This window comes from Lethenteron reissneri, chromosome 40, assembly GCF_015708825.2.
Source record: "Lethenteron reissneri isolate LAM-NWPU_2019-01 chromosome 40, ASM1570882v1, whole genome shotgun sequence".
Classification (NCBI taxonomy): Eukaryota; Metazoa; Chordata; class Hyperoartia; order Petromyzontiformes; family Petromyzontidae; genus Lethenteron; species Lethenteron reissneri.
In genome coordinates this window covers 4,616,578-4,643,594 of record NC_083818.1, presented here as the reverse complement: position 1 = coordinate 4,643,594, position 27,017 = coordinate 4,616,578, and the positions used below count along the sequence as shown (strand labels likewise).

General features: G+C 56.5%; 2 protein-coding genes across 3 annotated transcripts in view; one reads left to right on the top strand and one right to left on the bottom strand.

Moving 5' to 3' along the window:
* LOC133352428 (zinc finger protein 362-like) overlaps positions 1–27,017 on the top strand; it is a 138,110-nt gene that overhangs the window by 11,620 nt on the left and 99,473 nt on the right. The gene's annotated exons all lie outside the window — the stretch shown is intronic.
* On the bottom strand, positions 1,454–25,815 carry LOC133352423 (probable serine/threonine-protein kinase PkwA). Of its 2 annotated transcripts, none has more exons than XM_061568052.1 (13): positions 25,655–25,815; positions 21,372–21,703; positions 19,027–19,145; positions 18,675–18,885; positions 17,242–17,363; positions 17,052–17,138; positions 15,156–15,242; positions 14,196–14,284; positions 12,013–12,250; positions 11,433–11,579; positions 10,299–10,491; positions 9,653–9,744; positions 1,454–2,321 (listed from the first exon to the last, which is right to left on the bottom strand). In XM_061568052.1, exons 1-13 carry the CDS (start codon positions 25,769–25,771, stop codon positions 2,239–2,241), a joined length of 1,917 nt encoding a protein of 638 aa, XP_061424036.1. In that variant the 5' UTR covers positions 25,772–25,815; the 3' UTR covers positions 1,454–2,238. The 2 variants fall into 2 exon arrangements, with proteins under 2 accessions (XP_061424036.1, XP_061424038.1); XM_061568054.1 differs by having other exon boundaries at positions 12,013–12,208.

Genomic DNA, 27,017 nt, shown 5'->3' with positions numbered 1-27,017 from the left:
TTCATTACGACGCTCCTGACCGCTGGAGACGCGCACGAGCCCCGAGTGACAGGACACTCAGACGAAGCACGGCACGGCTCGACACACACGGCCAGGGGTACTCGCCGACACACACAAGAGCACTCACCAACACACAGAGAGCACTCACCAATACACACACACAGCGCACTCACCAACACACACACACAGACACCACTCACCGACACGTACACACCACTCACCGACACAGAGCACTCACAAACACACACAGCACTCATCGACACACACACACCACTCACCAACACACATAGAGAGCACTCACTGACACACACACAGACACCACTCACCGACACGCACACACAGCACTCACTAACACAGACACCACTCACCGACACGCACACACCACTCACCACTCACCAACACACACACACCACTCACCAACACACACAGAGAGCACTCACCAACACACACAGCACTGATCCACAAGCACAGATGGAACGCACCGACACGCACGGACCTTTACTCGACGGTCTCCTACAGGCTCGGGGCGCCATCACTCGCTCGTATTTACGTCGACGATTTCCCAATCGGCAGAGACAAGATGAACCCCTACGCTGCGCCCACTCTCGACCGATCGCTTTCGCACACGGGCCGAGTGTGGGATCCGACTACGCGGAAGGCGACTGCTGAAAGTCCGTGGCGGAAAAAAAAATCACCCGCACTGCTTCGGAGTAAAGCGGCACGCAATTAGAGAAAGCGCCGCGATTTCTCCTTCCGCGGAATCAAAGCCTGGGGCCTAACAACCCCCCCTCTGGAGCCTAACCTCCCCTCTGAGGCCTAACCATCCTCTGGGGCCTATACCCCCCCTGGGGTCTAACCCCCCCCTGGGGCCGCAGGGGGGGGGCCACAGGGGGGGGGCCGCAGGGGGGGGCCGCAGGGGGGGGCCTTCCCAGAACACCCCCGGAGCGGTTCCGGATCGGTTCCGGATCGTCGCCTCGCATTCCGACGGTGACCACCTGCCGAGATAAGACGTGAAGCACTGACACGAGTCCGACAAGGCGCGCGCGTGGCATAACGAACGACGCAGTGTAATATTATTGCGATAATTAGTGTTGTCAGTCCTATCGAACCAGGCCAGAAGATGCCACGGTAAAGCGCAGCGTTCGACTCACAATCGCGGTCAAGTCCCGGTCACGGGTTGACTCGGAACATCCATCGTTATTCTCCCTCCAGCGTCAAGAAAATGAGCAGCCACCTCGATAGGATGTCAACCGTGAGACCGTGTTTTTGGAGGAACAGTCTCTGCCAAAGGAACGTGGAATTTCTACGTACGTGTCCGCCCCGAACTTCTTTTCGCGCCGCGCGTAGCCAACCGTGCTAATCGGAGGGTGCGGAGTCAGGCCCGCCGCCAGAGATGGGAGCGGGGGGTGGGGGGGGGGGCAGAGGGTGGGGGAGGGGGCAGAGGGTGGGGGGGGGCAGAGGGTGGGGGGGGCAGAGGGTGGGGGGGGGCACCCTCCGACTTGGACCTCACGTCGGTGCCAGAGGTCCAAAGTGAAACGCGTGCTCGTCTCGTGACGACGACGATGGCAACAATCGAGATAAAGGCGGAGAAAAAGGTACTATATATCTATTTATTTTTAAACGGAGTCAATTCCTGAATGGGTAACCCATGGTGGGCAAACCGTTCCGTAACCCATCAACTCATCAGTCTACTCTGAAATTTAGTAAAAGCAGCCCTTTTAAGATTGCTTCCCGAGCCCCTCCCCCCGCCTCTCTCTCTCTCTCTCTGTAGCTACAAAGGGCAGGGTGGATGGTGTGCCCCCTGGCTCACAAATCATGGGAACTGACTTCGTGTCCTAGTGCTCTGCCTGGGCCGGAACCAGTCTGACAGCAGGCCAGCACGGGCCCGGTTGCCAAGTGGCAACAGCCCAGCTGAGCCAGCGTGGCACTCTCACGGCAACGGGTAGTAGCCCAGAGCCAAACCGTGCTACGCTGGCGTCACCAGACGTCTGAAACCCGCTCGGGGCCAAGCCGGGGCGGGCTCGGCTCGGCTCGCGCAGTGGAAAAACCGCCCTGGCGCCTCCTGAGCCGCACCAGGGCTGGCCACGGCACGGCACGGCTCGGTTGTCGGTGTAGCAAAGAGGTGATGGAGAAGCAGAGTCGATCACGGAGCCCGGGCCAGAACTGGGCCGGCAGTGGTTGTGGAAAGGACGCGCGAGCCACCGTTCCCCGTGTGGCCGGTGCCCCCCTGGGCTGCGATCACATGACGCTGCACCAGGTCCTCCTCCTCCCGTTCACAGGCTCCGTGTCGTCTTCGCTGCTCGAAGCCCTGGAACTTGAGCCTGGATGATGGAAAACGACGGGCGGGGGGGAGGGGGAGGAGGTTTACAATGGCTGTGTCAGACACACTGGAGAGATTAACTATATTGGTATCTCTGTCTCTCAGGGGATTGAAAATGGCCATGCCACAGATACTGAGAAAGCGCCATCAAGATCCTGGTTTCAAAATACCAAGGCCAAGTCTGGATGTGTCTCTCTATCTGTCTCGGGGGGTTCTTAATGGCTGTGTTGAAAACACCAGACTGATTTAGAATGTGAAGTCCAAACTAAACTATTTTTATTTTACTAGGTTAATGCCCACTGAGCTATATTGCTCTTTTTCAGAAGCGACCTGGCTATTACAAATGATAGCTCAACGAAGTGGCTCATCACGTGGAAATGTACGGCAGCCAAATACATAAACACGTGATGTTCATTCTAAGTGTGGAGGGGAAAACCGGAGGACCCGGGAGAAAAATCCACGTGGCCACGGGGAGAGAGAGAGCAGACTCCAAATATACAGCAGCAGGTGTCTGGGGTCGGGATCGAACCCACGACCTCACTGTATACCAGGCGAGGTAGTTAACATCTTCAAGCCACTGCGGTGATGAGATAAAGACGCAGACTCCAAATATACAGCGTCAGGGTCAGGATCGAACCCACGACCTCCCGTAGAAAAGGCGTGGTGCGGTGGCGAATATGAGTGGAGGTCTCATCGTGAAGAAAATACAACGCAGGCTACGGTCACGGCGCTCCGCCGCAGCTCGGAGGCAGTGATGTCAGTGGCGAAATGAAAAGTTTTGGACTGGTGTGAAGATCTCGGATGTGGCATGACGTATTACCACTTCAGCAGCACCGCCGGTGTTGCTGTTGCAGTAGGGACAGCGACCCGCACACACCAAACAACTCGAGAGCACATGTCTCGCCGATGGTTACAGCCAGCAGCATCATCATCACCATCAGGCATAATACGGGATACCGGTTGTAATTACTGGCGAAACGTCGTACTCAGATTGTAAATGTTGTGGATTTGCTCTCCAACATACCGGTGTGGCTGTACTAGTAACGAATTGGCACGTTCTGTTTATTCTAGATTTGAAGCTTTCGTGACTGCAAGGATTCATACTCTTAGGTTTTTTCGGTAAAGTCACGTAGGTAAAAAATAAAAATAAATAATAAAAATTATAGAAATAATAATAGAAATAAAATCACTTGATACAGTAAATCTAGCTGTGACGGTTCCACCTGATGACGGAGACTTATTATTTGTATTTTTTATTTTTACCTACGTGACTTTACCGAAAAAACCTAAGAGTACGTTACGCTTACATGACAAACCTTACTAATTGGCTGTTTCGGGTGGTGGCGGGTTAAACGACACATTGATATTAACGCGATCTAACCCAAAAAAAATCCCGTATATTATGGGTGATATTGGTCGCGAAGGCCTACGTGTTAAACCATCCGGCAGTTGTCAAAATGTTCTTGGTCAACTGCATGATGACGAAGACAGTCCCAAAAACACAAGTACCAATGATACTCATTTAAAGATTCACATTGATAATGTTCGGTCGATCGGTTGATCGATCACAAGAAGGGCCAACAGCCGCGGCCCTCTGGGTCATGCGGCTCTGGGTGGTGCGGCTCTGGGTGGTGCGGCTCTGGGTGGTGCGGCTCTGGGTGGTGCGGCTCTGGTGGTGCGGCTCTGGTGGTGCGGCTCTGGGTGGTGCGGCTCTGGGTGGTGCGGCTCTGGGTGGTGCGGCTCTGGGTGGTGCGGCTCTGGGTGGTGCGGCTCTGGGTGGTGCGGCTCTGGTGGTGCGGCTCTGGGTGGTGCGGCTCTGGGTGGTGCGGCTCTGGGTGGTGCGGCTCTGGGTGGTGCGGCTCTGGGTGGTGCGGCTCTGGGTGGTGCGGCTCTGGGTGGTGCGGCTCTGGGTGGTGCGGCTCTGGGTGGTGCGGCTCTGGGTGGTGCGGCTCTGGGTGGTGCGGCTCTGGGTGGTGCGGCTCTGGGTGGTGCGGCTCTGGGTGGTGCGGCTCTGGGTGGTGCGGCTCTGGGTGGTGCGGCTCTGGGTGGTGCGGCTCTGGGTGGTGCGGCTCTGGGTGGTGCGGCTCTGGGTGGTGCGGCTCTGGGTGGTGCGGCTCTGAGTGGTGCGGCTCTGCGTGGTGCGGCTCTGAGTGGTGCGGCTCTGGGTGGTGCGGCTCTGAGTGGTGCGGCTCTGGGTGGTGCGGCTCTGGGTGGTGCGGCTCTGGGTGGTGCGGCTCTGGTGGTGCGGCTCTGGGTGGTGCGCTCTGAGTGGTGCGGCTCTGGGTGGTGCGGCTCTGGGTGGTGCGCTCTGGGTGGGTGCGGCTCTGGGTGGTGCGGCTCTGGGTGGTGCGGCTCTGGTGGTGCGGCTCTGGGTGGTGCGGCTCTGGGTGGTGCGGCTCTGGTGGTGCGGCTCTGGATGGTGCGGCTCTGGGTGGTGCGGCTCTGGGTGGTGAGGCTCTGGGTGGTGTGGCTCTGGTGGTGTGGCTCTGGGTGGTGCGGCTCTGGGTGGTGCGGCTCTGGGTGGTGCGGCTCTGGGTGGTGCGGCTCTGGGTCATGTGGCTCTGGGTGGTGGTGGCTCTGGGTGGTGGCGGCTCTGGGTGGGCGGCTCTGGGTGGTGCGGCTCTGGGTGGTTCGGCTCTGGGTGGTGCGGCTCTGGGTGGTGTGGCTCTGGGTGGTGCGGCTCTGGGTGGTTGCAGCTCTGGGTGGTGCGGCTCTGGGTGGTGCGGCTCTGGGTGGTGCAGCTCTGGGTGGTGCGGCTCTGGGTGGTGCGGCTCTGGGTGGTGCAGCTCTGGGTGGTGTGGCTCTGGGGTGGTGCGGCTCTGGGTGGTGCAGCTCTGGGTGGTGTGGCTCTGGGTGGTGCGGCTCTGGGTGGTGCGGCTCTGGGTGGTGCGGCTCTGGGTGGTGCGGCTCTGGGTGGTGCGGCTCTGGGTGGTGTGGCTCTGGGTGGTGAGGCTCTGGGTGGTGTGGCTCTGGGTCATGCGGCTCTGGGTGGTGCGGCTCTGGGTGGTGCGGCTCTGGGTGGTGCAGCTCTGGGTGGTGTGGCTCTGGGTGGTGCGGCTCTGGGTGGTGTGGCTCTGGGTGGTGCGGCTCTGGGTGGTGTGGCTCTGGGTGGTGCGGCTCTGGGTGGTGCGGCTCTGGGTGGTGTGGCTCTGGGTGGTGTGGCTCTGGGTGGTGAGGCTCTGGGTGGTGTGACTCTGGGTGGTGTGACTCTGGGTGGTGAGACTCTGGGTGGTGAGACTCTGGGTGGTGTGGCTCTGGGTGGTGTGGACTCTGGGTGGCGTGACTCTGGGTGGTGCGGCTCTGGCTGGTGAGACTCTGGGTGGTGTGGCTCTGGTGGTGCGGCTCTGGGTGGTGCGGCTCTGGGTGGTGTGGCTCTGGGTGGTGCGGCTCTGGGTGGTGTGGCTCTGGGTGGTGCGGCTCTGGGTGGTGCGACTCTGGGTGGTGTGGCTCTGGGTGGTGGCTCTGGGTGGTCGGCTCTGGGTGGTGCGGCTCTGGGTGGTGCGGCTCTGGGTGGTGCTGGCTCTGGGGTGTGGTCTGGTGGTGCGGCTCTGGGTGGTGTGGCTCTGGGTGGTGCGGCTCTGGGTGGTGTGGCTCTGGGTGGTGCGGCTCTGGGTGGTGTGGCTCTGGGTGGTGCGGCTCTGGGTGGTGTGGCTCTGGGTGGTGCGGCTCTGGGGTAGGTGTGGCTCTGCGTGGTGCGGCTCTGGTAGTGCGGCTCTGGGTGGTGCGGCTCTGGGTGGTGTGGCTCTGGTGGTGCGGCTCTGGGTGGTGTGGCTCTGGGTGGTGCGGCTCTGGGTGGTGTGGCTCTGGGTGTGTGGGCTCTGGGTAGTGCGGCTCTGGGTAGTGCGGCTCTGGGTCATGCGGCTCTGGGTCATGGTCGGCTCTGGGTGGTGCGGCTCTGGGTGGTGCGGCTCTGGGTGGTGCGGGCTCTGGGTGGTGTGGCTCTGGGTGGTGTGGCTCTGGGTGGTGCGGCTCTGGGTGGTGTGGCTCTGGGTGGTGCGGCTCTGGGTGGTGCGGCTCTGGGTGGTGCGGCTCTGGGTGGTGTGGCTCTGGGTGGTGTGGCTCTGGGTCATGCGCTCTGGGTGGTGGTGGCTCTGGTGGTGCGGCTCTGGGTGGTGCGGCTCTGGGTGGTGCGGCTCTGGGTGGTGCGGCTCTGGGTGGTGTGGCTCTGGGTGGTGCGGCTCTGGGTGGTGCGGCTCTGGGTCATGTGGCTCTGGGTGGTGCGGCTCTGGGTGGTGCGGCTCTGGGTGGTGTGGCTCTGGGTGGTGAGGCTCTGGGTGGTGTGGCTCTGGGTGGTGTGGCTCTGGGTCATGTGGCTCTGGGTCATGTGGCTCTGGGTGGTGCGGCTCTGGGTGGTGAGACTCTGGGTGGTGTGGCTCTGGGTCATGTGACTCTGGGTGGTGTGGCTCTGGGTGGTGCGGCTCTGGGTGGTGTGGCTCTGGGTGGTGCGGCTCTGGGTGGTGCGGCTCTGGGTCATGTGGCTCTGGGTGGTGCGGCTCTGGGTGGTGCGGCTCTGGGTCATGTGGCTCTGGGTGGTGTGGCTCTGGGTGGTGGGGCTCTGGGTGGTGCGGCTCTGGGTCATGCGGCTCTGGGTCATGTGGCTCTGGGTGGTGCGGCTCTGGGTGGTGCGGCTCTGGGTCATGTGGCTCTGGGTGGTGCGGCTCTGGGTGGTGTGGCTCTGGGTGGTGCGGCTCTGGGTCGTGTGGCTCTGGGTGGTGCGGCTCTGGGTGGTGAGACTCTGGGTGGTGCGGCTCTGGGTCATGTGGCTCTGGGTGGTGTGGCTCTGGGTGGTGGGGCTCTGGGTGGTGGGGCTCTGGGTGGTGTGGCTCTGGGTGGTGCGGCTCTGGGTGGTGTGGCTCTGGGTGGTGCGGCTCTGGGTGGTGAGACTCTGGGTGGTGCGGCTCTGGGTCATGTGGCTCTGGGTGGTGTGGCTCTGGGTGGTGTGGCTCTGGGTGGTGGGGCTCTGGGTGGTGTGGCTCTGGGTGGTGCGGCTCTGGGTGGTGAGGCTCTGGGTGGTGTGACTCTGGGTGGTGTGACTCTGGGTGGTGAGACTCTGGGTGGTGAGACTCTGGGTGGTGTGGCTCTGGGTGGTGTGACTCTGGGTGGCGTGACTCTGGGTGGTGCGGCTCTGGCTGGTGAGACTCTGGGTGGTGTGGCTCTGGGTGGTGCGGCTCTGGGTGGTGCGGCTCTGGGTGGTGTGGCTCTGGGTGGTGCGGCTCTGGGTGGTGTGGCTCTGGGTGGTGCGGCTCTGGGTGGTGCGACTCTGGGTGGTGTGGCTCTGGGTGGTGCGGCTCTGGGTGGTGCGGCTCTGGGTGGTGCGGCTCTGGGTGGTGCGGCTCTGGGTGGTGTGGCTCTGGGTGGTGTGGCTCTGGGTGGTGCGGCTCTGGGTGGTGTGGCTCTGGGTGGTGCGGCTCTGGGTGGTGTGGCTCTGGGTGGTGCGGCTCTGGGTGGTGTGGCTCTGGGTGGTGCGGCTCTGGGTGGTGTGGCTCTGGGTGGTGCGGCTCTGGGTGGTGTGGCTCTGCGTGGTGCGGCTCTGGGTAGTGCGGCTCTGGGTGGTGCGGCTCTGGGTGGTGTGGCTCTGGGTGGTGCGGCTCTGGGTGGTGTGGCTCTGGGTGGTGCGGCTCTGGGTGGTGTGGCTCTGGGTGGTGTGGCTCTGGGTAGTGCGGCTCTGGGTAGTGCGGCTCTGGGTCATGCGGCTCTGGGTCATGCGGCTCTGGGTGGTGCGGCTCTGGGTGGTGCGGCTCTGGGTGGTGCGGCTCTGGGTGGTGTGGCTCTGGGTGGTGCGGCTCTGGGTGGTGCGGCTCTGGGTGGTGTGGCTCTGGGTGGTGCGGCTCTGGGTGGTGCGGCTCTGGGTGGTGTGGCTCTGGGTGGTGTGGCTCTGGGTCATGCGGCTCTGGGTGGTGTGGCTCTGGGTGGTGCGGCTCTGGGTGGTGCGGCTCTGGGTGGTGCGGCTCTGGGTAGTGCGGCTCTGGGTGGTGTGGCTCTGGGTGGTGCGGCTCTGGGTGGTGCGGCTCTGGGTCATGTGGCTCTGGGTGGTGCGGCTCTGGGTGGTGCGGCTCTGGGTGGTGTGGCTCTGGGTGGTGCGGCTCTGGGTGGTGTGGCTCTGGGTGGTGTGCTCTGGGTCATGTGGCTCTGGGTCATGTGGCTCTGGGTGGTTGCGGCTCTGGGTGGTGAGACTCTGGGTGGTGTGGCTCTGGGTCATGTGACTCTGGGTGGTGTGGCTCTGGGTGGTGCGGCTCTGGGTGGTGTGGCTCTGGGTGGTGCGGCTCTGGGTGGTGCGGCTCTGGGTCATGTGGCTCTGGGTGGTGCGGCTCTGGGTGGTGCGGCTCTGGGTCATGTGGCTCTGGGTGGTGTGGCTCTGGGTGGTGGTGCTCTGGGTGGTGCGGCTCTGGGTCATGCGGCTCTGGGTCATGTGGCTCTGGGTGGTGCGGCTCTGGGTGGTGCGGCTCTGGGTCATGTGGCTCTGGGTGGTGCGGCTCTGGGTGGTGTGGCTCTGGGTGGTGCGGCTCTGGGTCGTGTGGCTCTGGGTGGTGCGGCTCTGGGTGGTGGGGCTCTGGGTGGTGCGGCTCTGGGTCATGTGGCTCTGGGTGGTGTGGCTCTGGGTGGTGGGGCTCTGGGTGGTGGGGCTCTGGTGGTTGGTGTGGCTCTGGGTGGTGCGGCTCTGGGTGGTGTGGCTCTGGGTGGTGCGGCTCTGGGTGGTGAGACTCTGGGTGGTGCGGCTCTGGGTCATGTGGCTCTGGGTGGTGTGGCTCTGGGTGGTGTGGCTCTGGGTGGTGGGGCTCTGGGTGGTGTGGCTCTGGGTGGTGCGGCTCTGGGTGGTGCGGCTCTGGGTGGTGCGGCTCTGGGTGGTGTGGCTCTGGGTGGTGCGGCTCTGGCTGGTGAGACTCTGGGTGGTGCGGCTCTGGGTGGTGCGGCTCTGGGTGGTGTGGCTCTGGGTGGTGCGGCTCTGGGTGGTGCGGCACTGGGTGGTGCGGCTCTGGGTGGTGCGACTCTGGGTGGTGCGGCTCTGGGTGGTGCGAGTGATATTTGGTTGCTATAGATTTCCACGTGATAAGCCACTTTGCTGAACGATCATTTGTGGCCAGGTCGCTTCTGAAAAATAAGTGAATGCATCGGTGGGCTTTGCCTGGTAGGATGGGGATGGCTTCGTTTAATTTGGATGTGTTTAGGTGACCTGTTCGCTCTTTCTTGTACTCCTATCGTGTTTTTGTATTGTTTGGCGTCGTAACGTTCTTACCTCGCGCCCCTTCTGGACATCTGTGGAAAAGAGCTTCACAGGCTCATCGGATTCCTCCTCCAGCATAAATAAAGATTGTGTTTCTCCGCTGCACTCACCGAGCGAGCTGTCGGAGGCCGAGCTCTCGTCGTCGCTCCAGACTTCTTCGTCTCGCTCAAACTCGCGCCGGAAGCTCGAGGCCACAACATGTCTGCACGCATGCACGGACAAAGATATAGGCTCCCCCGTGTAGCCTTAATAGACTGAGGCTGAGTCGACCTAGTGGAGGCCCAGGACCGGTTAAGATGTATATATACATGTTAAACTTCTTTTGAACGGTACATAGCCAACCGTGCTAATCGGACGTGCGATTAGCACGATAATCGTCACTGGCGTTCATGACCGTGAGCGGGAATCGAACTCGGGTGGCCGGGTTTGTAGCGCGGCGTGCTAACCACTGCACTACCGCTCCCCAAACACAGACAAAGACAAGGCTCCCCCTCATAGCCTCAACAGACTGTCGGGGTAAGTGCTGTGGCGAGCACCTATGCAGGCCAGCACGGCACACGAGAGAGTGGGTGGGCGGCACCAGTGGCGATGTTTACACACCGCACCGGATACTCATTTGAGGCCGAGTCGACTTAGGGGAGGCCCAGGACCGGTTCAGATAATCGTCACAGGTGGTGGCCTTGAGAGATGAGTGACACGTACCCGTGCGTGAGTGACGAGTAACCTCACGTGTGCCAGTGACGTCTGCCCGCGTACCCGTTTTCGCGGTGGTGGCTGTTGGCTCCGCCCCCGTGCGGGAGCTCCTCCCACAGGAGGAGGCTCCGCCCCCCCGTGCCCCAGCGCTGCAGGCCGCTGGGGGTGCAGGTGGTGGCGACGCAGAGCAGGCGGGGGGTCGCCTCACCCCCCAGCGTCGCTACGTACGGCTCCCCGCCCTCCGCGAGCAGCCGCACTGAATGCACGGGGGGGGGGGGGGGGGGCAGGGGAGGGGCAACGGGCGAGAGGACGGAGACACGAAACTAGAACTCATCTTCTTGGATCTTTCGGTAAAGTCACGTAGAATTGAAATAATAAAATAATAAAAATAAAACATAATAAAATAATTCTCACGACGTTTCGGCCACAACCGAAAGAACCAAGAAGATGAATCCCTGCAGTCACGAAAGCTTTAAATAGAAACTAGAACTGTTTTTTTATTTTATCAGGTAAGGGCCACTGAGCTATATCGCTTGTTTTTAGAAGCGACCTGGCCATCACAAATGATAGCTCAACTAAGTGGCTTATCGCGTGGACATCTACAGCAGCCAAATACTGCAAACGCGTGCGGTTAATTCGAAATGAGGGAAAAACCGGAGGACCCGGAGAAAAATCGACTCGACTACGAAGGAGAGAGAGAGAGACACGTAAACTCCAAACATACCGCAGGCATTAGGGTCGGGATCGAACCAACGACTTCCTGCACACCAGGCGCCACGGTGGCGGGAGCAGTGGCTGCTCAGGTGCAGAGGTCGCAACCGGGTACCCGATACCCGTACCCTACCCGATACCCGGCTACCCGTACCCGGCTGGGTACGGGTACGGGTACCCGTTTGCGACCCTGGTGCGGCCGGGTACGGGTAGGCCGTGAGTCACTGGTGAGTAACTGTTTGTCACTCATTTCCCAACGTCTTGTCTCTTCTCACAATTCAAGTTCCTAGAATCAACCCACCCGCGCCTGCAACATGGCTTCATCCCAGAGGTCGCAATCAGGTACCCGATACCCGTACCATACCCGTGCCCGGCCGGGTACGGGTACGGCCGGGTATGGGTACCCGTTTGCGACCCTGGTGCGGCCGGGAAACGGGTACGGGTAAGGAATCAAAACCCGTTTGCGACCTCTGCCCCACCGCTCACCGTTGATGTAGCCGTGACCTCGGTCAATGTCGTAGCCCGCGGACAGCATCAGGCGAGTGCCGCCATCGCCGCCATCGCTTGCCATGGACAGGCAGTCGGTGAAGCCGCAGTCGCTGTTGTGGTTGGGCAGCTTCCGCAATATGGAGCCTGATAGGGAGGGGGGTGGAGGGGAAGGGCGATAAGGGAGGGTTTCAAGTTGATTTTGCGTAACAAGGTTAAGAACTCAAGGGACCAGGATGAGTCTCATTTGCAAGAGAGACCTGGATCAACAAATGTACCGCACCTCCGATTAACACGGTTGGCTACTTACGGTGCGGAAGAAGTTCTACATACGTACACACACACACCACGGAGAGCATCTCTTATGTACAAGGGGATGGGCGACTAACGCCGTTAGATGTGACTTACCGAGCCACAGTCCTGCCCGAGCGGGACCCTGACCCCGTCCATGACCCCGACTGGGACACTGACCGTGCCCCGACCCTCACCAAGACTCCGACCTTGACCGTGACCCCGATCGCGACCCTCACCGCGACCTCGTGACACTGACCGCGACCCCGACCCCTGCCGCGACCCTCACCCGTCCGCCAGTCGAGGACCCGGATGCTGGCGCCTTCGTCGGCGGAGTAGAGGAGGCGGCCGTGGGGTCGCGGCCCCGCCAGGAGGCAGCGCAGGGGGGACGCGCCACGGCGGCGCCCGTCGGCGCTCCACTCCTCGCCCTCCGTGCAGAAGAGCAGGTGCAGGCGGGGGCCCGGGCGCAGCTCCCACACGCGCACCTGGCCATCCCGGCCACCCGTGCACGCCAGCGAGCCGTGCAGCTTGCGCCGAGGGCGGAAGGGGAGGAGCAAGCGAGAGACGAGAGAGAGATAGAGAGACAGAGGGAGAGCCCGAGGTGGAGGAAGAGATCGGAAGGTAGAGATGGGGAGAGAGACAGAGAGAAATGGGGAGATGGGGATGGAGAGAAATAGGCAGGGAAGAAGAAATGCATGGAGAGGGATGAGGAGACGGGGAGAGAGAGATGGGGAGAGCGAGAAAGTGGCAGGGAAGGAGAGAAACATGGAGATAGGCAGGGAGACAGGGAGATGGGAGGAGAAAGATGGGAAGATGGAGAGAGAGAAAGAGGCATGGAAGGCAACAAGCGTGGACAGAGACAGGGAGCCGGGGAGATGTGTAGAGAGAGAGAGATAGATGGGGAGAGAGCCAGGGTGACAGGAAGATGGGGAGATGCAGAGATAGGTATACGGGGAGATATAGGGGTAGCGGATAGAGAGAGAGCAAACGTGAAGTGGGAGGAGTGAAGAAGAGGAGAGAGGGGAAAGAGAGGAGCAGGTTGGGGAGAAAGCGGAGGAGAAAGTGAGGAAGAGAGATTACAAAAATAGAGAAAGAAAGAGTTAGGAGGAGAATTTGGGGGAGAGAGAGGAAGAGGAGAGACAGACGCGGGGAGAGAGAGCGTGGGAGAGAGACGGGGAGAGATAACGGCCGTGTTAACACTTCCCTCTTGCGTCAGACACAAAGACACATGTGGACACACACGTGACAGGTCCTGGCCAAGCTGCATTGGCTTCCCCTTGCTGAATGAATACATTACACGGTCACACTCATCACACACAAAGTGCTTGCCACAAATAAACCACAACGCCTTGCATAAATCACCATGCAAACGGCGGTCATCCTCGCAGCCGCTTTTGGCTTGGCATCTAACAAATACATCGCGCGCTTTCAGATGCGCTTCTGCGGCCGTCTGGACTGCTCTTCCTTCTCATATTAGGAAGCCAATGGAGCTATCTTTCTATATATAAGTAAAACATCGTCTGCTTGTCGGTTTGTGGCTTTGTGTGTGTTCGCGCGATTGCGAAGGATTTGGCTCTCCAACGGTGGGGTTTACGTTGAATAAATAAAAGTAGCCGGGTACCACGCCGTAAGCCCAGCCGTGAGCAAGCGCTATTCCTTTTTCACATCCGTCAACTTGAAATTAGTTTATTTAGCGATTTAGTGCGATTTTTTTGCGCTATTTCTTAATTTATTTGTTCATGACGGGTGCACGACCATACCAACTCACGCGCCTTTGGTGGGGGGGATGGCCCATGCCAAGTCGCACGCCTTCCGTGGGAGTGAGGGGGACATTTTCTTTCGCGTAAAAAATGCTTTAAAAATACACTAAACACTGAGCTTAAATCTTCAGTGTGATGTCCCCCCCCCACCCCCCGATGCGTGCAGTTACTAATATATACAGTCGCTAGATGCTACCACTATAGGCCGTAGATATTACTGCAGAGCGGCCGGGGAGATCGTGGCTGGGAGGGGGGGGTCACGGATAGCAGCCCAGCCTGCCAAGGTGCCACCTCGGCCGGCTGGACAATCTAGGCGAGGCCGGAGGCTCTGCACGGGACTAGGCCTCACAACGCCACTCTGTCAGGTGAGTACTTTGTGCTATAGAGTCGATAAATACTGCTAGAGTCAGCATTCACTGCTGTAATCATAGCAGGTACCACCACAGTCAGTACGCACTGCTGTTAGATTTTTAAGAGTAGTTTTGATATATTTTTTGGCCCGGGCAACGCCGGGTATATAAGCTAGTGCACTTTCAAAACTAATTTCTTTAGAACTGCTTTTTGTGTTAAGTTTGTTGTCCTTCCCCCGTACCTCCAATTAGCATGGTTGGCTACGCACGGTGCAAAAGAAGTTCAACGTACATACATACACAGGCAGGCACACATTCGCATGGGCACACACACACAGACACGAGCACAGGTGTGCTCTCACCTGCAGGCAGGTGATGGCGTCTTCATGAGCACGAAACGACTGCACGCTGGCGCCCGTCGTGAGGTCCCACATGTCCAGCTTCCCTCCGTCTCCCCATCCCCGGCACACACACACACAGACAAAGATCCCCCATATTGCCTTAACAGACTTTTGGGACAAATGCTGTTAGTGAGCACTGATGAAGGCCAGCACAGCACATGGGGGGGGGGGTGGGTGGCCAGCACCACGCCCGAGTGGCGATGTTTGCACACCACAGTAGGTACTCATTTGAGGCTGAGTCAACCTAGGGTCGGCCCAGGACCGTTTCTGAAAATCGTCGTTGTTGTTGGCCGTGAGCGGGAATTGAACTCGGGTCGCCGTAGCGCGTCGCGCTAAACGCTCCACTACCGCTCCCCAAACACAGACACACACACACAGAAACGCACACACACAGACAATACGCTCAGCAGCATAAATGCCAATGTCGAGGTCTGATAGCCACGAGAGGGCTACATTAACAGTTAATCATAATTTACTACAACATTTATTTCCGTACCATTCTCATAGGACAAGGCTATCACAGAGGCGCAGCTATATTTCACAGACACATTCTGCGGTAGATTCACAGTGGAGGAGCGGGGGGGGGGGCGATGATGTTGCTGCTGCTGCTGCTGCTGTGCGTGATACCCACCGAGCGACTTGGCATTGAGTCATTTTTCAACATTTAGAGAATTTAAAGCGTGTCGCGGGGCACACGACGGACGGCCTACTCTTTTTGAGTGACGTCACGGGATCTTGAACGTCGGTGTGCGCGGTGGGACTAAGCTCCGCGGAGTTTCTGTACCCCCCCTTTCTGCGTCGCGGTTTTGTACTCTGTACCGGACTCCAATTTGGAGGGGGAAAAAATAATCCGTGTGTATGCGTGTGTGTACGTACGCGTGTGCGTGCGTGCGTGTGTGTGATGGTGCTCCCGCGAATCACCGGACGCGGAGAGGAGGAGTCCCGGCTCGGGGAGGAACGCGATCGCCGAAACGGGGCTGTAGGTGTAGACGCTCCGCACCTCCTGCCCTGAGCACACACAGACAGAGTCCCCCACGTATAGCCTTTAACAGACTGCTGGGGCAAAGGCTGTTAGCCAGAACCTCACACACACACACACAACAAAAATCCCCCGTATAGCCTTTAACAGACTGCTGGGGCAAGGGCTGTTGGCGAGAATCTCACACACACACACAACAAAGATCCCCCGCATAGCCTTTAACAGACTGCTGGGGCAAGGGCTGTTAGCGAGAACCTCACACACACACAACAAAGATCCCCCGTATAGCCTTTAACAGACTGCTGGGGCAAGGGCTGTTAGCCAGAACCTCACACACACACACAACAAAGATCCCCCGTATAGCCTTTAACAGACTGCTGGGGCAAGGACTGTTAGCCAGAACCTCACACACACGCAACAAAGATCCCCCGTATAGCCTTTAACAGACTGCTGGGGCAAGGGCTGTTAGCCAGAACCTCACACACACACACACACAACAAAGATCCCCCGTATAGCCTTTAACAGACTGCTGGGGCAAGGGCTGTTAGTCAGAACCTCACACACACACACACACAACAAAGATCCCCCATATAGCCTTTAACAGACTGCTGGGGCAAGGGCTGTTAGCCAGAACCTCACACACACACACAACAAAGATCCCCCGTATAGCCTTTAACAGACTGCTGGGGCAAGGGCTGTTAGCGAGAATCTCGCTCACACACACACAACAAAGATCCCCCGTATAGCCTTTAACAGACTGCTGGGGCAAGGGCTGTTAGCAATAACTCACACACACACACAACAAAGATCCCCCATATAGCCTTTAACAGACTGCTGGGGCAATGGCTGTTAGCGAGAATCTCACACACACACAACAAAGATCCCGCGTATAGCCTTTAACAGACTGCTGGGGCAAGGGCTGTTAGCGAAAACATCACACACACACAACAAAGATCCCCGTATAGCCTTTAACAGACTGTTGGGGCAAGTGCTGTTAGCGAGTAGCACTTATGAAGGCCGGCACGGCGCACGAGGGGGTAGGTGGTCAGCACCACCGCCCTTTGTCTCCCCAGTGGCGATGTTTACTACACCGCACCTTGGGGAGGCCCAGAACCGTTTCAGATAATCGTCACGAGTGTTGACCACGAGCGGGAATCAAAATTCGGGTCGCCGGGTTCATACCGCAGCGCACACCAACCGCTACACAACCGCTCCTCACACACAGATGTAACAAGAATAATAATCATAATCAGAACGTCGGTTACTAAAGAGAGGGGGCCATTTGGGTGCATCTAGCTGATTATGGCAGGAAACAGAGACAGGCTGCAAGGTGGCCAGAAACCGGTGCCAACGATTGTCCAAGCTCCGAGGTCTGCCAGTAGGGGGCCACGATTGCTGTGTGTAATCTCAGTTGTGTAATTTTTATGATTATTTTATTATTACTATTTCAAATTTTGTCAAATTTGGACCGTGACGCCGGCGACACAGTGGCCTACCCTTGCGAAAGACATCATGAGATCTCTAACGTCCGCCATGAAGCAAACGGCGTGTGGTGTTTTACGGCGAATGCACCCGCGGCGTTAACCAGGACGACCGCTGGGTCTCAACCGCGAACCTCTACAACGGGCGCAGCGAAGGAGCGACCGTTTTGCGGCCGCGTCACCCACGACGACAACGATCGCTTGTTTTTATAGAGCACCCTGTGTCTCAAAGCGCTTCGCATGCGACGATCGACACACATTGCATCTATATTTCTAACGTCTCAAAGGGCACCCTCCAGCGGCAGCTGTCCCTGTGCGGCACAGGGTGACTCGGCACCCAGCGATCGCTCTCTTTACCTGTGCGCAGAGACCAGATCTTCACTGTGCAGTCACTGGATCCACTCGCCAAGAAATCCTCATCGTCCGCGCAATCAAGAGCCTTCCCTGAACACACGGCAATGACACACACTCCGATTTAGCGATTGCTCTGGTTCAGTAACGACCCCAGTTTAGCAAAGGCCGTAGTTCAGCGAAGGTAAATTTTTACCGATGGCGGTGGCGGTGGCGGCTGGGGCGATGGCCACGCAGGTGACGCTGCCTGTGTGCCCGCCGAGGTTGGCTTCCTCCGTGCCCGTCGCGGCGTGCCACAGCTTCACCGTCGTATCGCGGCTGCAGGCGACGTCGCAACAACACGGCACAGAGCACACGAACAAATGCTCGTACAATACAAAAATGCCATCGTGAAATATGCACAGGGAAGTGACAGGGCCCAGAGGTACCTCTATTTTCAGAGGTTCGCGGTACGATTGCAGTGGCTGCCCTGGTTATTACTGCTGGTGGATTAAGCGTAAAATACTACGCACCGTCTGCTTCACAGTGGTTCGTTGAAGATCCTGTGGCGTTATTTCAAACAAGCAGCCCATTGTGTGCTAGGCATCACGGTCCAATCGAAAAATTACCCCCAAATTACTGAGCTGTGCCGGCCCAGTATCGCGGTGGCTAGATGTTAACTCCCTCGCCTGGTATGCGCCTGTATATATGGAGTTTGCGTGTCTCTCTCTCCGTGGTTGCATGGATTTTTCTGAGTACTCCAGCTTTTCCCTCCACATTTAGAAACGTACATTTAGAGGATTTGGCTGCAATAACTTTCTAGATGATGATGAGCACACTTCGTTGAGCTATCATTTGTGGCCAGGTCACTTCTGAAGAAGAGCTACGTCGCTCAGTGGGGCCTTACCTGATAAAATTGAAAAAATAGTTTGGTTTCAAATAGTTTAGTTTTAGTTCCTTCCTCCGGGGATGGGCTTGAGTCCATCACCGCTCTTAGGGACAATGATAAGTTGATAAGTTCAGCAATGTGCGTGTGTAATTTATTCCTGCCTAAGTGCTCCTCCCTCTCCTTTGACCATTCCCCCGCCCCTTCCCCACTCCTCCCGGCACCCCCTCCTTCCCCCCTGCTCCCTACACTTTCTTTTTAAAGTTCTGTTTCCCCTCACCGTCCCCTCCTCATATTAAAATACACACAGCCCACTCGTGGTCCCCGATCGGTGGAATGGCGAGCCCACTCTTCCCCCCCCCCACCTCCCCGTCGTTAAACTCAGGAGCACAAAGTTCGGGACTGAGGTCCGCGGAGTTTCTGTAACTGCCCTGCCTGCCTCATGCTTTGTACTCTGTAAAATACATAACTTCGACATACATATATGTATGTATATATATGTATGTCGGTGTTATGTGAGTGGACGTGGGTTGACATCCACTCACGTAACATTGACATACATATGCATTTAATTGATGAAGTTATGAATGTATTCCCTTGTGTATCTGGTACTCTGTGTAAAAGCATTCGGTAAATAAATAAAACTGGGCTCCTATTAAAATAAAAATGTTGTCCGTCTCTCTCTCCGCACGAGGGAGAGGAGTACCCCCCCCCCCCCCCCCCCCCCCTCTTTCTCTCTCTCGCGAGAGCTCGCGTGTCCTTGCCTGCCGGAGACGATGTACGATCCGTGGAAGGCGACGGCGGTGACGAGGTCGCTGTGGCCCACCAGCGGCGTCACGGCGAAGCGCGCGTTCCCCCAGCGCTCCCGCAGCCGCCGCAGCCCCGCCGGGGCCACCGGCTCCACCTCCTTCTTCGCCGCCGCCGACACCACCGCCGGCGCCGTCATCGCCGTCGGACGCGTCCCCGCTTCTTTCGCTGACGGACACAAGCGAGCAAGCGCGTGTCGCTTGAGCTAAACCGGCCGGGGCTAGAAGGCCCGCGCACTTCCAATCTCGAACAGCACCTCCGGCTGCCGCTCCGTCGCGGCGGACGCCAAATGCGCACGCACGCACGCACCTGTTTGTCCGGCGCGTGTTTTCTCTGGCGTCCCCTCGCTCCGCGCCTCCTGCTTAGGCTGCTTCGCGGGCGCACACGCGGTCTCTGGGGCAACGTGAGCAGAGCCCCGCGTCCCGCTTCTGCCGTGACAAAAACGGGAGGCACAACAGTGAAGTTCTCCACCGCGCTGCGGTAACATGGCGTCACGACGGCGCGCGCTCACCGCTATCGCAGCGGCCGGGTGACGATGTCGCGACAGCGCACGCTCACCACCGTCAACGCTGACAAGTCACAGCGATTACGGTCGCCCGTTCAGCCATCCGTAGCTCGTTTCTCCTTACAAGCTATTCTCTACATCATAAACGCATGCAGTCGACAACAAACCTTTTCGCTGTTTGTGAGTAGGATGCGAGTTTTCTTTCAAAGGATGGATGCATTTCTTTATCCATCCTATCGATTGCTCTACTGCTCTACTCCCTCTACACACATGACTGTGCCGCCGTTCACCATAGCAACACCATTGTGAAGTTTGCTGATGACACCACAGTTGTGGGGCTCATCTCTGGGGGGGATGAGTCTGCCTACAGGGACGAGGTGGAGCGGCTGACAGCATACTGCAGGGGCAACAACCTGCTCCTTAACACCGCAAAGACCAAGGAGCTCATAATAGACTACAGGAGAAAGAAAACGGACACTCCACCACTAATCATCAGCGGGGACTGTGTGGAGAGGGTGGCAGACTTCTGCTTCCTGGGAGTCCACATTGGGGAGGGCCTGACCTGGAGCGCCAACAGCACTGAGCTTCTGAAAAAGGCCCAGCAGAGACTTTACTTCCTGAGAATTCTCAGGAATAATAACATCACACAGAAACTGCTGGTGTCCTTCTACCGAGCCTCCATCGAGAGCATTCTTACATACTGCATCTGTGTATGGTACACCAGCTGCACAGTGGCTCAGAGGAAAGCGCTCCAGAGGGTCATCAACACAGCCCAAAAGATCGCCGGCTGCCATCTCCCCACACTGGAAGCACTACACAGTTCACGTTGCATCAAAAAAGCACAGAACATTATAAAGGACTCTTCTCACCCTGGACACTCACTGTTTGAGCTGTTGCCATCAGGCAGACGATTCAGATCAGTCAAAACAAGGACAAACAGATTCAAACAGAGCTTTTATCCTACAGCGATCACCACACTCAATAATGCTAATTAATTATTAAGTAATAGCGTTTACAATTGACTGTGAAATAGAGATGTGCAATGACAAAATGTAACCTTATGTGGGTATGTGGGTATACTTGGGCTGTTTTTATATATAGTATAAATTGATTATCTTTCATTTCATTTTATTTTTATTTTCTTGTTTTATTTAATTTAAATTTATGAATGAGGCCCTGACTGGTGAGCATTTTAAATTTCGTTGTACTGGTGACAATGACAATAAACGATCTATCTATCTATCTATTGTCAAAAAATATTTTATACAAATCGAGTGAAACTATATCGTGGCACAGAATCGAGTCCTCCTGAGCCACACGGTCAGCTGGTGATGATGACGATGAGGCCGACTGACCGCTTACTCGCCGATTACACCACGCTACGTAAACCATTGCAACAACGACGCTCGTCATCCGATCATCGGCAAGGTGGCAGCGCAGCAGTAACATTCGCACCTCACGACGACGTCCTGGGTTCGACTTCCGACTATCTGCGTGGAGTTTGTATGTTCTCTCTGTCTGTCTCTCTTTAGGCCTGTCTGGCAATGTCTATTCACTTGTCCAACTGCATTCCTGCCTGCCTGTCTGTCTCTCAGTGTATCGGTGTTTGTCTGCAAGTCTGTTTATCGTTTTGGACGGCAAGGCGGCACAGTGGTAACACTTGTGCCTCAAAGCAAGATGTAACTGGGTTCGATTCCTGACTTGAGTGCCTTGTCTGTACAGAGTTTGTATATTCTCCCATCGTTTCGGCCTGGGTTTGCTCCAAATTCTCCAGCAAAAGAAACTGGGATTGGCAAGAAACCATCCCAATGCTGAAAACATGACCTGCAAATAATTCAATTGGGACTAAACACAGAAACATCAGCCGCCCTTTGCGAAAACATGGCAGGACCCTCCTGAAAAAGTCTGGAAACTTTAGCGAGGCTTTCCTGCGCAAATAATCGTAATAATAACAACAATAGTAATACCCAAACAATGTGGAGACACTGCGTTGGCAGTGGCGCAAAACTCGACACACTCACCAACCAAACTGCCTTAAAAGGAAAACAAAAATAAAAAATGTAATCCGTGACGTTTTGGGCCACAGCCCTCCTTCATAAGCACGTAAATTCCTTGGTAACGACCGAGCTGTTGCGCGTCTCGGTCTCACGTTCGCTTCATGCCGTCGCCTCCGTCGTGCCGAGGCGTAGGCTCGGCGTCGGGGGGCGTTGTCGTCGCTGTCGCCGGATCAGGCGCGGCGACGAGGGGCGTTGTCGTCGCTGTCGCCGGATCAGGCGCGGCGACGAGGGGAGTTGTCGTCGCTGTCGCCGGATTAGGCGCGGCGACGAGGGGAGTTGTCGTCGCTGTCGCCGGATCAGGCGCGGCGACGAGGGGCGTTGTCGTCGATGTCGCCGGCGCGGGGGGCTCCGGGTCCCCCTCCCGCTCCGCGAGAGCCCTCAGCAACCCCGCCAACCTCCGCCGCAGCTCGCATTTCTGGGTCACCTGCGTGCGATTGAACAGTCGGCGCTACGATATGCGACAACAACGGTCGCCGTTCGCCACTAGGTGCCCCGGTTTTCCCTCCGCATTTGGAAATATGCATTTAGAGCATTAGGCTGCTAGAAATTTGCGTATGATAAGCCACTTCGTTGAGCTATCAGTTGTGGCTGGGCAGCTTCTGAAAAAGAGCTACATAGCTCAGTGGGCCTTACCTGGTAAAATAAAAATGTTTAGTTTAAGTGGCAGCGACATCCCGAGGGCACCTGTGCCAGGCCAGGTGTACTTTGAGGCCACGTGAAGTGTCGAAGGCTCTGTTTGCCTTTTGGCGTTCTCTGGTCTGACACTAGTGAGACTAAACCATGAAGAATGCTGTCTCTGGTGTAGGCCAATCAGTTTCAAAGACAATGCTCTATATATTATCAGAACATGATCATTTGCATGTTCACCACAAGTACGTGTGGTTAATGGAGACTTTATTCCTTGCAAAAGGTTTCTATTTGGTGTTTGAACATCTTAACACCTGTTTTATTGCTAGAAAGGGTAGAACCTATTATTTTTCATATTTCGAAGGCTCGCTGGCAGCAGGTCACGGGGCAGACTCAGGTGCTATGGGTTGACCAACTGAGAAGACTGGCAGATGCACCAGCTGTACCCCTCCTGTGCCAACTTGCTGCATTTTAGCCGCCTGCCGGCTCCGCTCATGGTTGCGAGCATCGCTCCTCTGTCCTCCGTTGTTGCTGGAGGACGACCGACTGCCTCCAACTCCCCAGTAGCGTCCTTCACGAGCCTTCTCACCCACTCACACCACAATACAGTTAGACCCCGGCTTACGTCGGGGGAGATGCGTTCCTGAAAGGTGTGACGTTGAATATTGAAACGTCAATCAAAGATATTTACGAGGTTAGATGGTGGAGGCGAAGGCTGAGAGACGACAGGATAACTGAACAAATTAACCCGTAAAAACAAAGTTTTTCACTATAAATCCTTTGTATGCATGGCGGCTAGAGTCTTCTCGTCCTCTGGCTTGAGATGGCTGCCACTTATGGGTCAGATGATTGTCTGCCAGTATTAAGCAATTGGTAATTAAATATTTAATTTGTTTTCCCTAAACAGTGTAAAATTTTGGAAAAAAATGTTCACGAACATTAATTGTCACACACAACGAGTCTGTGTGGAAAATGTCAGCTCGATTGGATCACGGGAAGTGGGTTAAAAAACGAGCGAAAGATTTGCACGGTCCTAAGCAAGCAAGCGAACTTAATATAAAGGATTTAAAAATATATTCGCCTGTGGAGGACGCGGAGATCGATCCCACGACCTTTGGCATGGGAAGCGAGGGCACTACCAACTGCGCTACTCCGCCACGGCCTGTGGAGGTGTCACGCTCTGGGCTCCTACACTCTGACGTTCAGCCAAAGCCATGAATGAGTTCTATTTGAATAAATGTAAAATATTTTTTTTTGCCTAAAAAGTGTAACATTTTGGCAATTTTTTTTCACGAACATTAATTGTCTCGCACAACGAGTCTGTGTGGAAAATGTCAGCTCGATTGGATCACGGGAAGTGGGTTAAAAAACGACCGAAAGATTTGCACGGTCGTAAGCAAGCAAGCAAGCGAACTTAATATAAAGGATTTTAAAAGGACGGACGATGCCTTCAGCGACGTGAGTGTGGGGGTTGAGGCGACGCAAATCGGGTAGCGGCATTAATGAAGTGACTACGTGTTTGCGAAACTACGTAGAGAGGAAAGGCTTAAATCGGGCTATCCACTGCTAGATGAAGCCCTCCGCCAAGTCGCCGCCACCTCTTTGAGGTTCTGCGATGCGACAGTTACACCCGGCATTTAAAGTTTAGTAACAAAAATTGCCTTGGTTTATTTTGGCACAGGTAAAAACCCAGTCGACAATGAATGCCCGTTTTCGATCGTGACCTGGCTACTCAATAGAAACATGGTTCCAGCAAGACAAATGAAAACAATCTAATAACTGTACTCTGTCAAGGTAAAACACATTTATTTATGTTTTACCCGGTAAGGCCCACTGAGCTATAGTTCTTTTTTGTTGTTGCAGACGCGACCTGGCCACAAATGGCAGCTCAACGAAGTGGCTTATCACGTGGAAATGTATAGCAGCCAAGTACTCCAAAGGCACGTTGGTTCTAAATGTTGAGGGGAAAAAAACGGAGGACCTGGAGAAAAATCAACGCGACCACGGCGAGAGAGACACGCAAACTTCAAATATACAGCAGGCTTCATCTTCTTGGTTCTTTCGGTAAAGTCACGTAGAAGGGAAATAATAAAAATAAAACATGATAAAATAATATAATTGTTTTTTTTTATTTCCCTTCTACGTGACTTTACCGAAAGAACCAAGAAGATGAATCCCTGCAGTCACGAAAGCTTTAAATCGAAATATACAGCAGGCGTCAAGGGTCGGGATCGAACCCACGACGTCCTGCACACCAGGCGAGGCAGTTAACATCTCGCCACTAAGTTACGAATGGGCAAGGTCGTGCATCGACAATGGTGCACGTATATGGGCATTGTGTAAACATCAAATGGCAAAGCATTATGACTATTAAGCCACGGATTAATCTGGCTGTCCGCCTGATGATGCTTGCTGCAATTACTGGCGCAACTTCATACTCAGATTGTAAATGTTGTGGATTTGCTCTCCGACACTCCGGTGTGGCTGTACCAGTAACGAATTGGCCACGTTCTGTTTACGTGACAACCCTTTACTAATTATATTCATATTCTTAGGTTTTTTTCGGTAAAGTCACGTAGGTAAAACATTAAAATTAATAAAAGTAAAATAAAAATCACGACGTTTCGGAGGCAACACAAGCTTCCGTCTTCAGGTGGTACCGTCACAGCCACGACAGCCGTATCAAGTAAATGAGAGATTGCAAGAGCTACCACTCCGTTTATATAATGGTTGGAGAGGGGGGGGAAGGGCCAAGTTCGGCACACTTTTTAATTAGCTGTGTCGGGTGGTGGCGGGTTCAACGACACATTGAGATTCACGCGATCTACCCCCCCCCCCAAACCCATCCCCCCATATATTATTTGTAGCCCGTGGCTTATTACCAGCTCATAGACAAGTATCCAAAGCTAAGCAGGGCTCAGCCTGGACACTACTTTGATGGATGGGCGGTCGCTCACGCACTCGTCAGCTGTAAGATACACTGTGGCGGGTACGTGGCGACCATCAGAGGGCAGTGCGGCCGCACCAATTGTTGCGCTTTCCCGCATTCACTATTATAATCGGCGCTGACCAGATTGGTGAAGTATGGTCAAATACAACAAAAAACACCCCACCTCCCCCCCTCGCGACCCGCAACGGCATAGGGGATGAGTCCCGTCGTCCAGCAGTGGGTTGACACAAGGGCTGTTCAACACGAAACGCGTGCTGCCAATGCGGAGCAGCGTTCAATGTGGAGTGACAGTCACACGAGGGGAAGATTCATCCAGCTGTGGAGAGAGCGTGTGGCCCCGGCTGTACGAGACACATTCTTAGTTTTTTTTTCGGTAAAGTCACGTAGGTGAAAAAATTTTAATTAATAAAGTAAAATTGTAATTTTTTACCTACGTGACTTTACCGAAAAAACCCTAACAATATGAATCCTTGCAGTCACGAAAGCTTCAAATCTAGAATTAATGGACGAGACACGTTGCAAACAAGGCTCGCGTTTCAACTTCCCAGTGCACATCGACAGCGCGTCCTCGATCCCGCCTCCCCATTGGCTACGACTCGCACGGCAGGGCGTGGCGTAAGTGTAAATCAGAGTGGGCGTCACCCACTCTGGCCGACTCCAGCCAATCACGTCCCGAGACGCACGACACACACACGCACAGCGACGCATGCGTGTTACCAAATCTAAAAACGGGATTTTGCCGCCCTATTAAAATAACAACATTAACATTTTTTTTGTCAAAGTATGAAATTTTTTTACTTTAATCGCCTCCTCCTCCGTGAGCGTTCGCGGCAGATGTTCGAGGTTTTCAATCTGCCGCAGCTTCTTCCTCAGTTTGCGAATCTCGCCATCGGGCGAACGCCCGCTCTCGGCCATAGAGGACCTCCGCCGTACTCGTCTCACAATCCCCAGTGCACACAAGCAAAGGGGGAGAGGGGATGGTGCGACGCCGTTGCTTATGAGTAGTGGGGAATTGAGTTTCCCATATAAGGGCATGGGCGGAGCGGTTGCAAATGAGATGGGAGTGGACTATGTTAATATATGTTAATTAGGTAGGGTGGTGGGTGGTGGTGGTGGGTGGTGGTGGTGGTGGTGGGTGGGTTGGTGGTGGTGGTGGTGGGTGGGTGGTGGTGGTGGTGGTGGGTGGTGGTGTGGTGGTGGTGGTGGGGTGGTGGTGTTGGTGGTGGTGGGTGGGGTGGTGGTGGTGGTGGTGGTGTGGGTGGTGGTGGTGGTGGTGGTGGTGGTGGTGGTGGGTGGTGGTGGTTGGTGGTGGTGGGTGGGGTGGTGGTGGTGGTGGGGGTGGTGGTGGTGGGTGGTGGGTGGTGGTGGTGGTGGGTGGTGGGTGGGGTGGGTGGTGGTGGTGGTGGTGGTGGGTGGGTGGTGGTGGTGGTGGTGGGTGGGTGGTGTGGTGGTGGGGTGGGGGTGGTGGTGGTGGTGGTGGTGGGTGGTGGTGGTGGTGGTGGTGGGGTGGGGGTGGTGGTGGTGGTGTGGTGGTGGGTGGGTTGGTGGTGGTGGTGGGTGGGGTGGTGGTGGGTGGTGGGTGGTGGTGGTGGTGGTGGTGGGTGGGGTGGTGGTGGTGGTGGTGGTGGTGGGTGTGTGGTGGTGGTGGTGGTGGGTGGGGTGGGGTGGGTGGTGGTGGTGGTGGTGGTGGGTGGGTGGTGGTGGTGGTGGTGGGTGGGTGTGGTGGGGGTGGGTGGTGGTGGTGGTTGGGTGGTGTGGGTGGTGTGGTGGTGGGGTGGTGGTGGGTGGGTTGGTGTGGGTGGTGGTGGTGGTGGGTGGGTGGGTGGTGGTGGTGGTGGTGGTGGGGGTGGGTGGTGGTGTGGTGGGTGGGTGGGTGGTGGTGGGTGGTGGTGGGTGGTGGTGGTGGGTGGGGTGGGTGGTGGTGGGTGGGTGGGTGGTGTGTGGGTGGTGGGGTGGGTGGTGGTGGGTGGGGGTGGTGGTGGTGGGGTGGTGGGTGGTGGTTGGTGGGTGGGGGGTGGTGGGTGGGTGGTGGTGGGTGGGTGGGTGGGGTGGGGGGGTGGGTGGGTGGTGGGTGGGGGGTGGTGGTGGGGTGGTGGTGGGGTGTGGGGGGGGTGGAGGGTGTGGGTGGTGTGGGGTGATGGATGGTGGTGGTGGTGGGTGG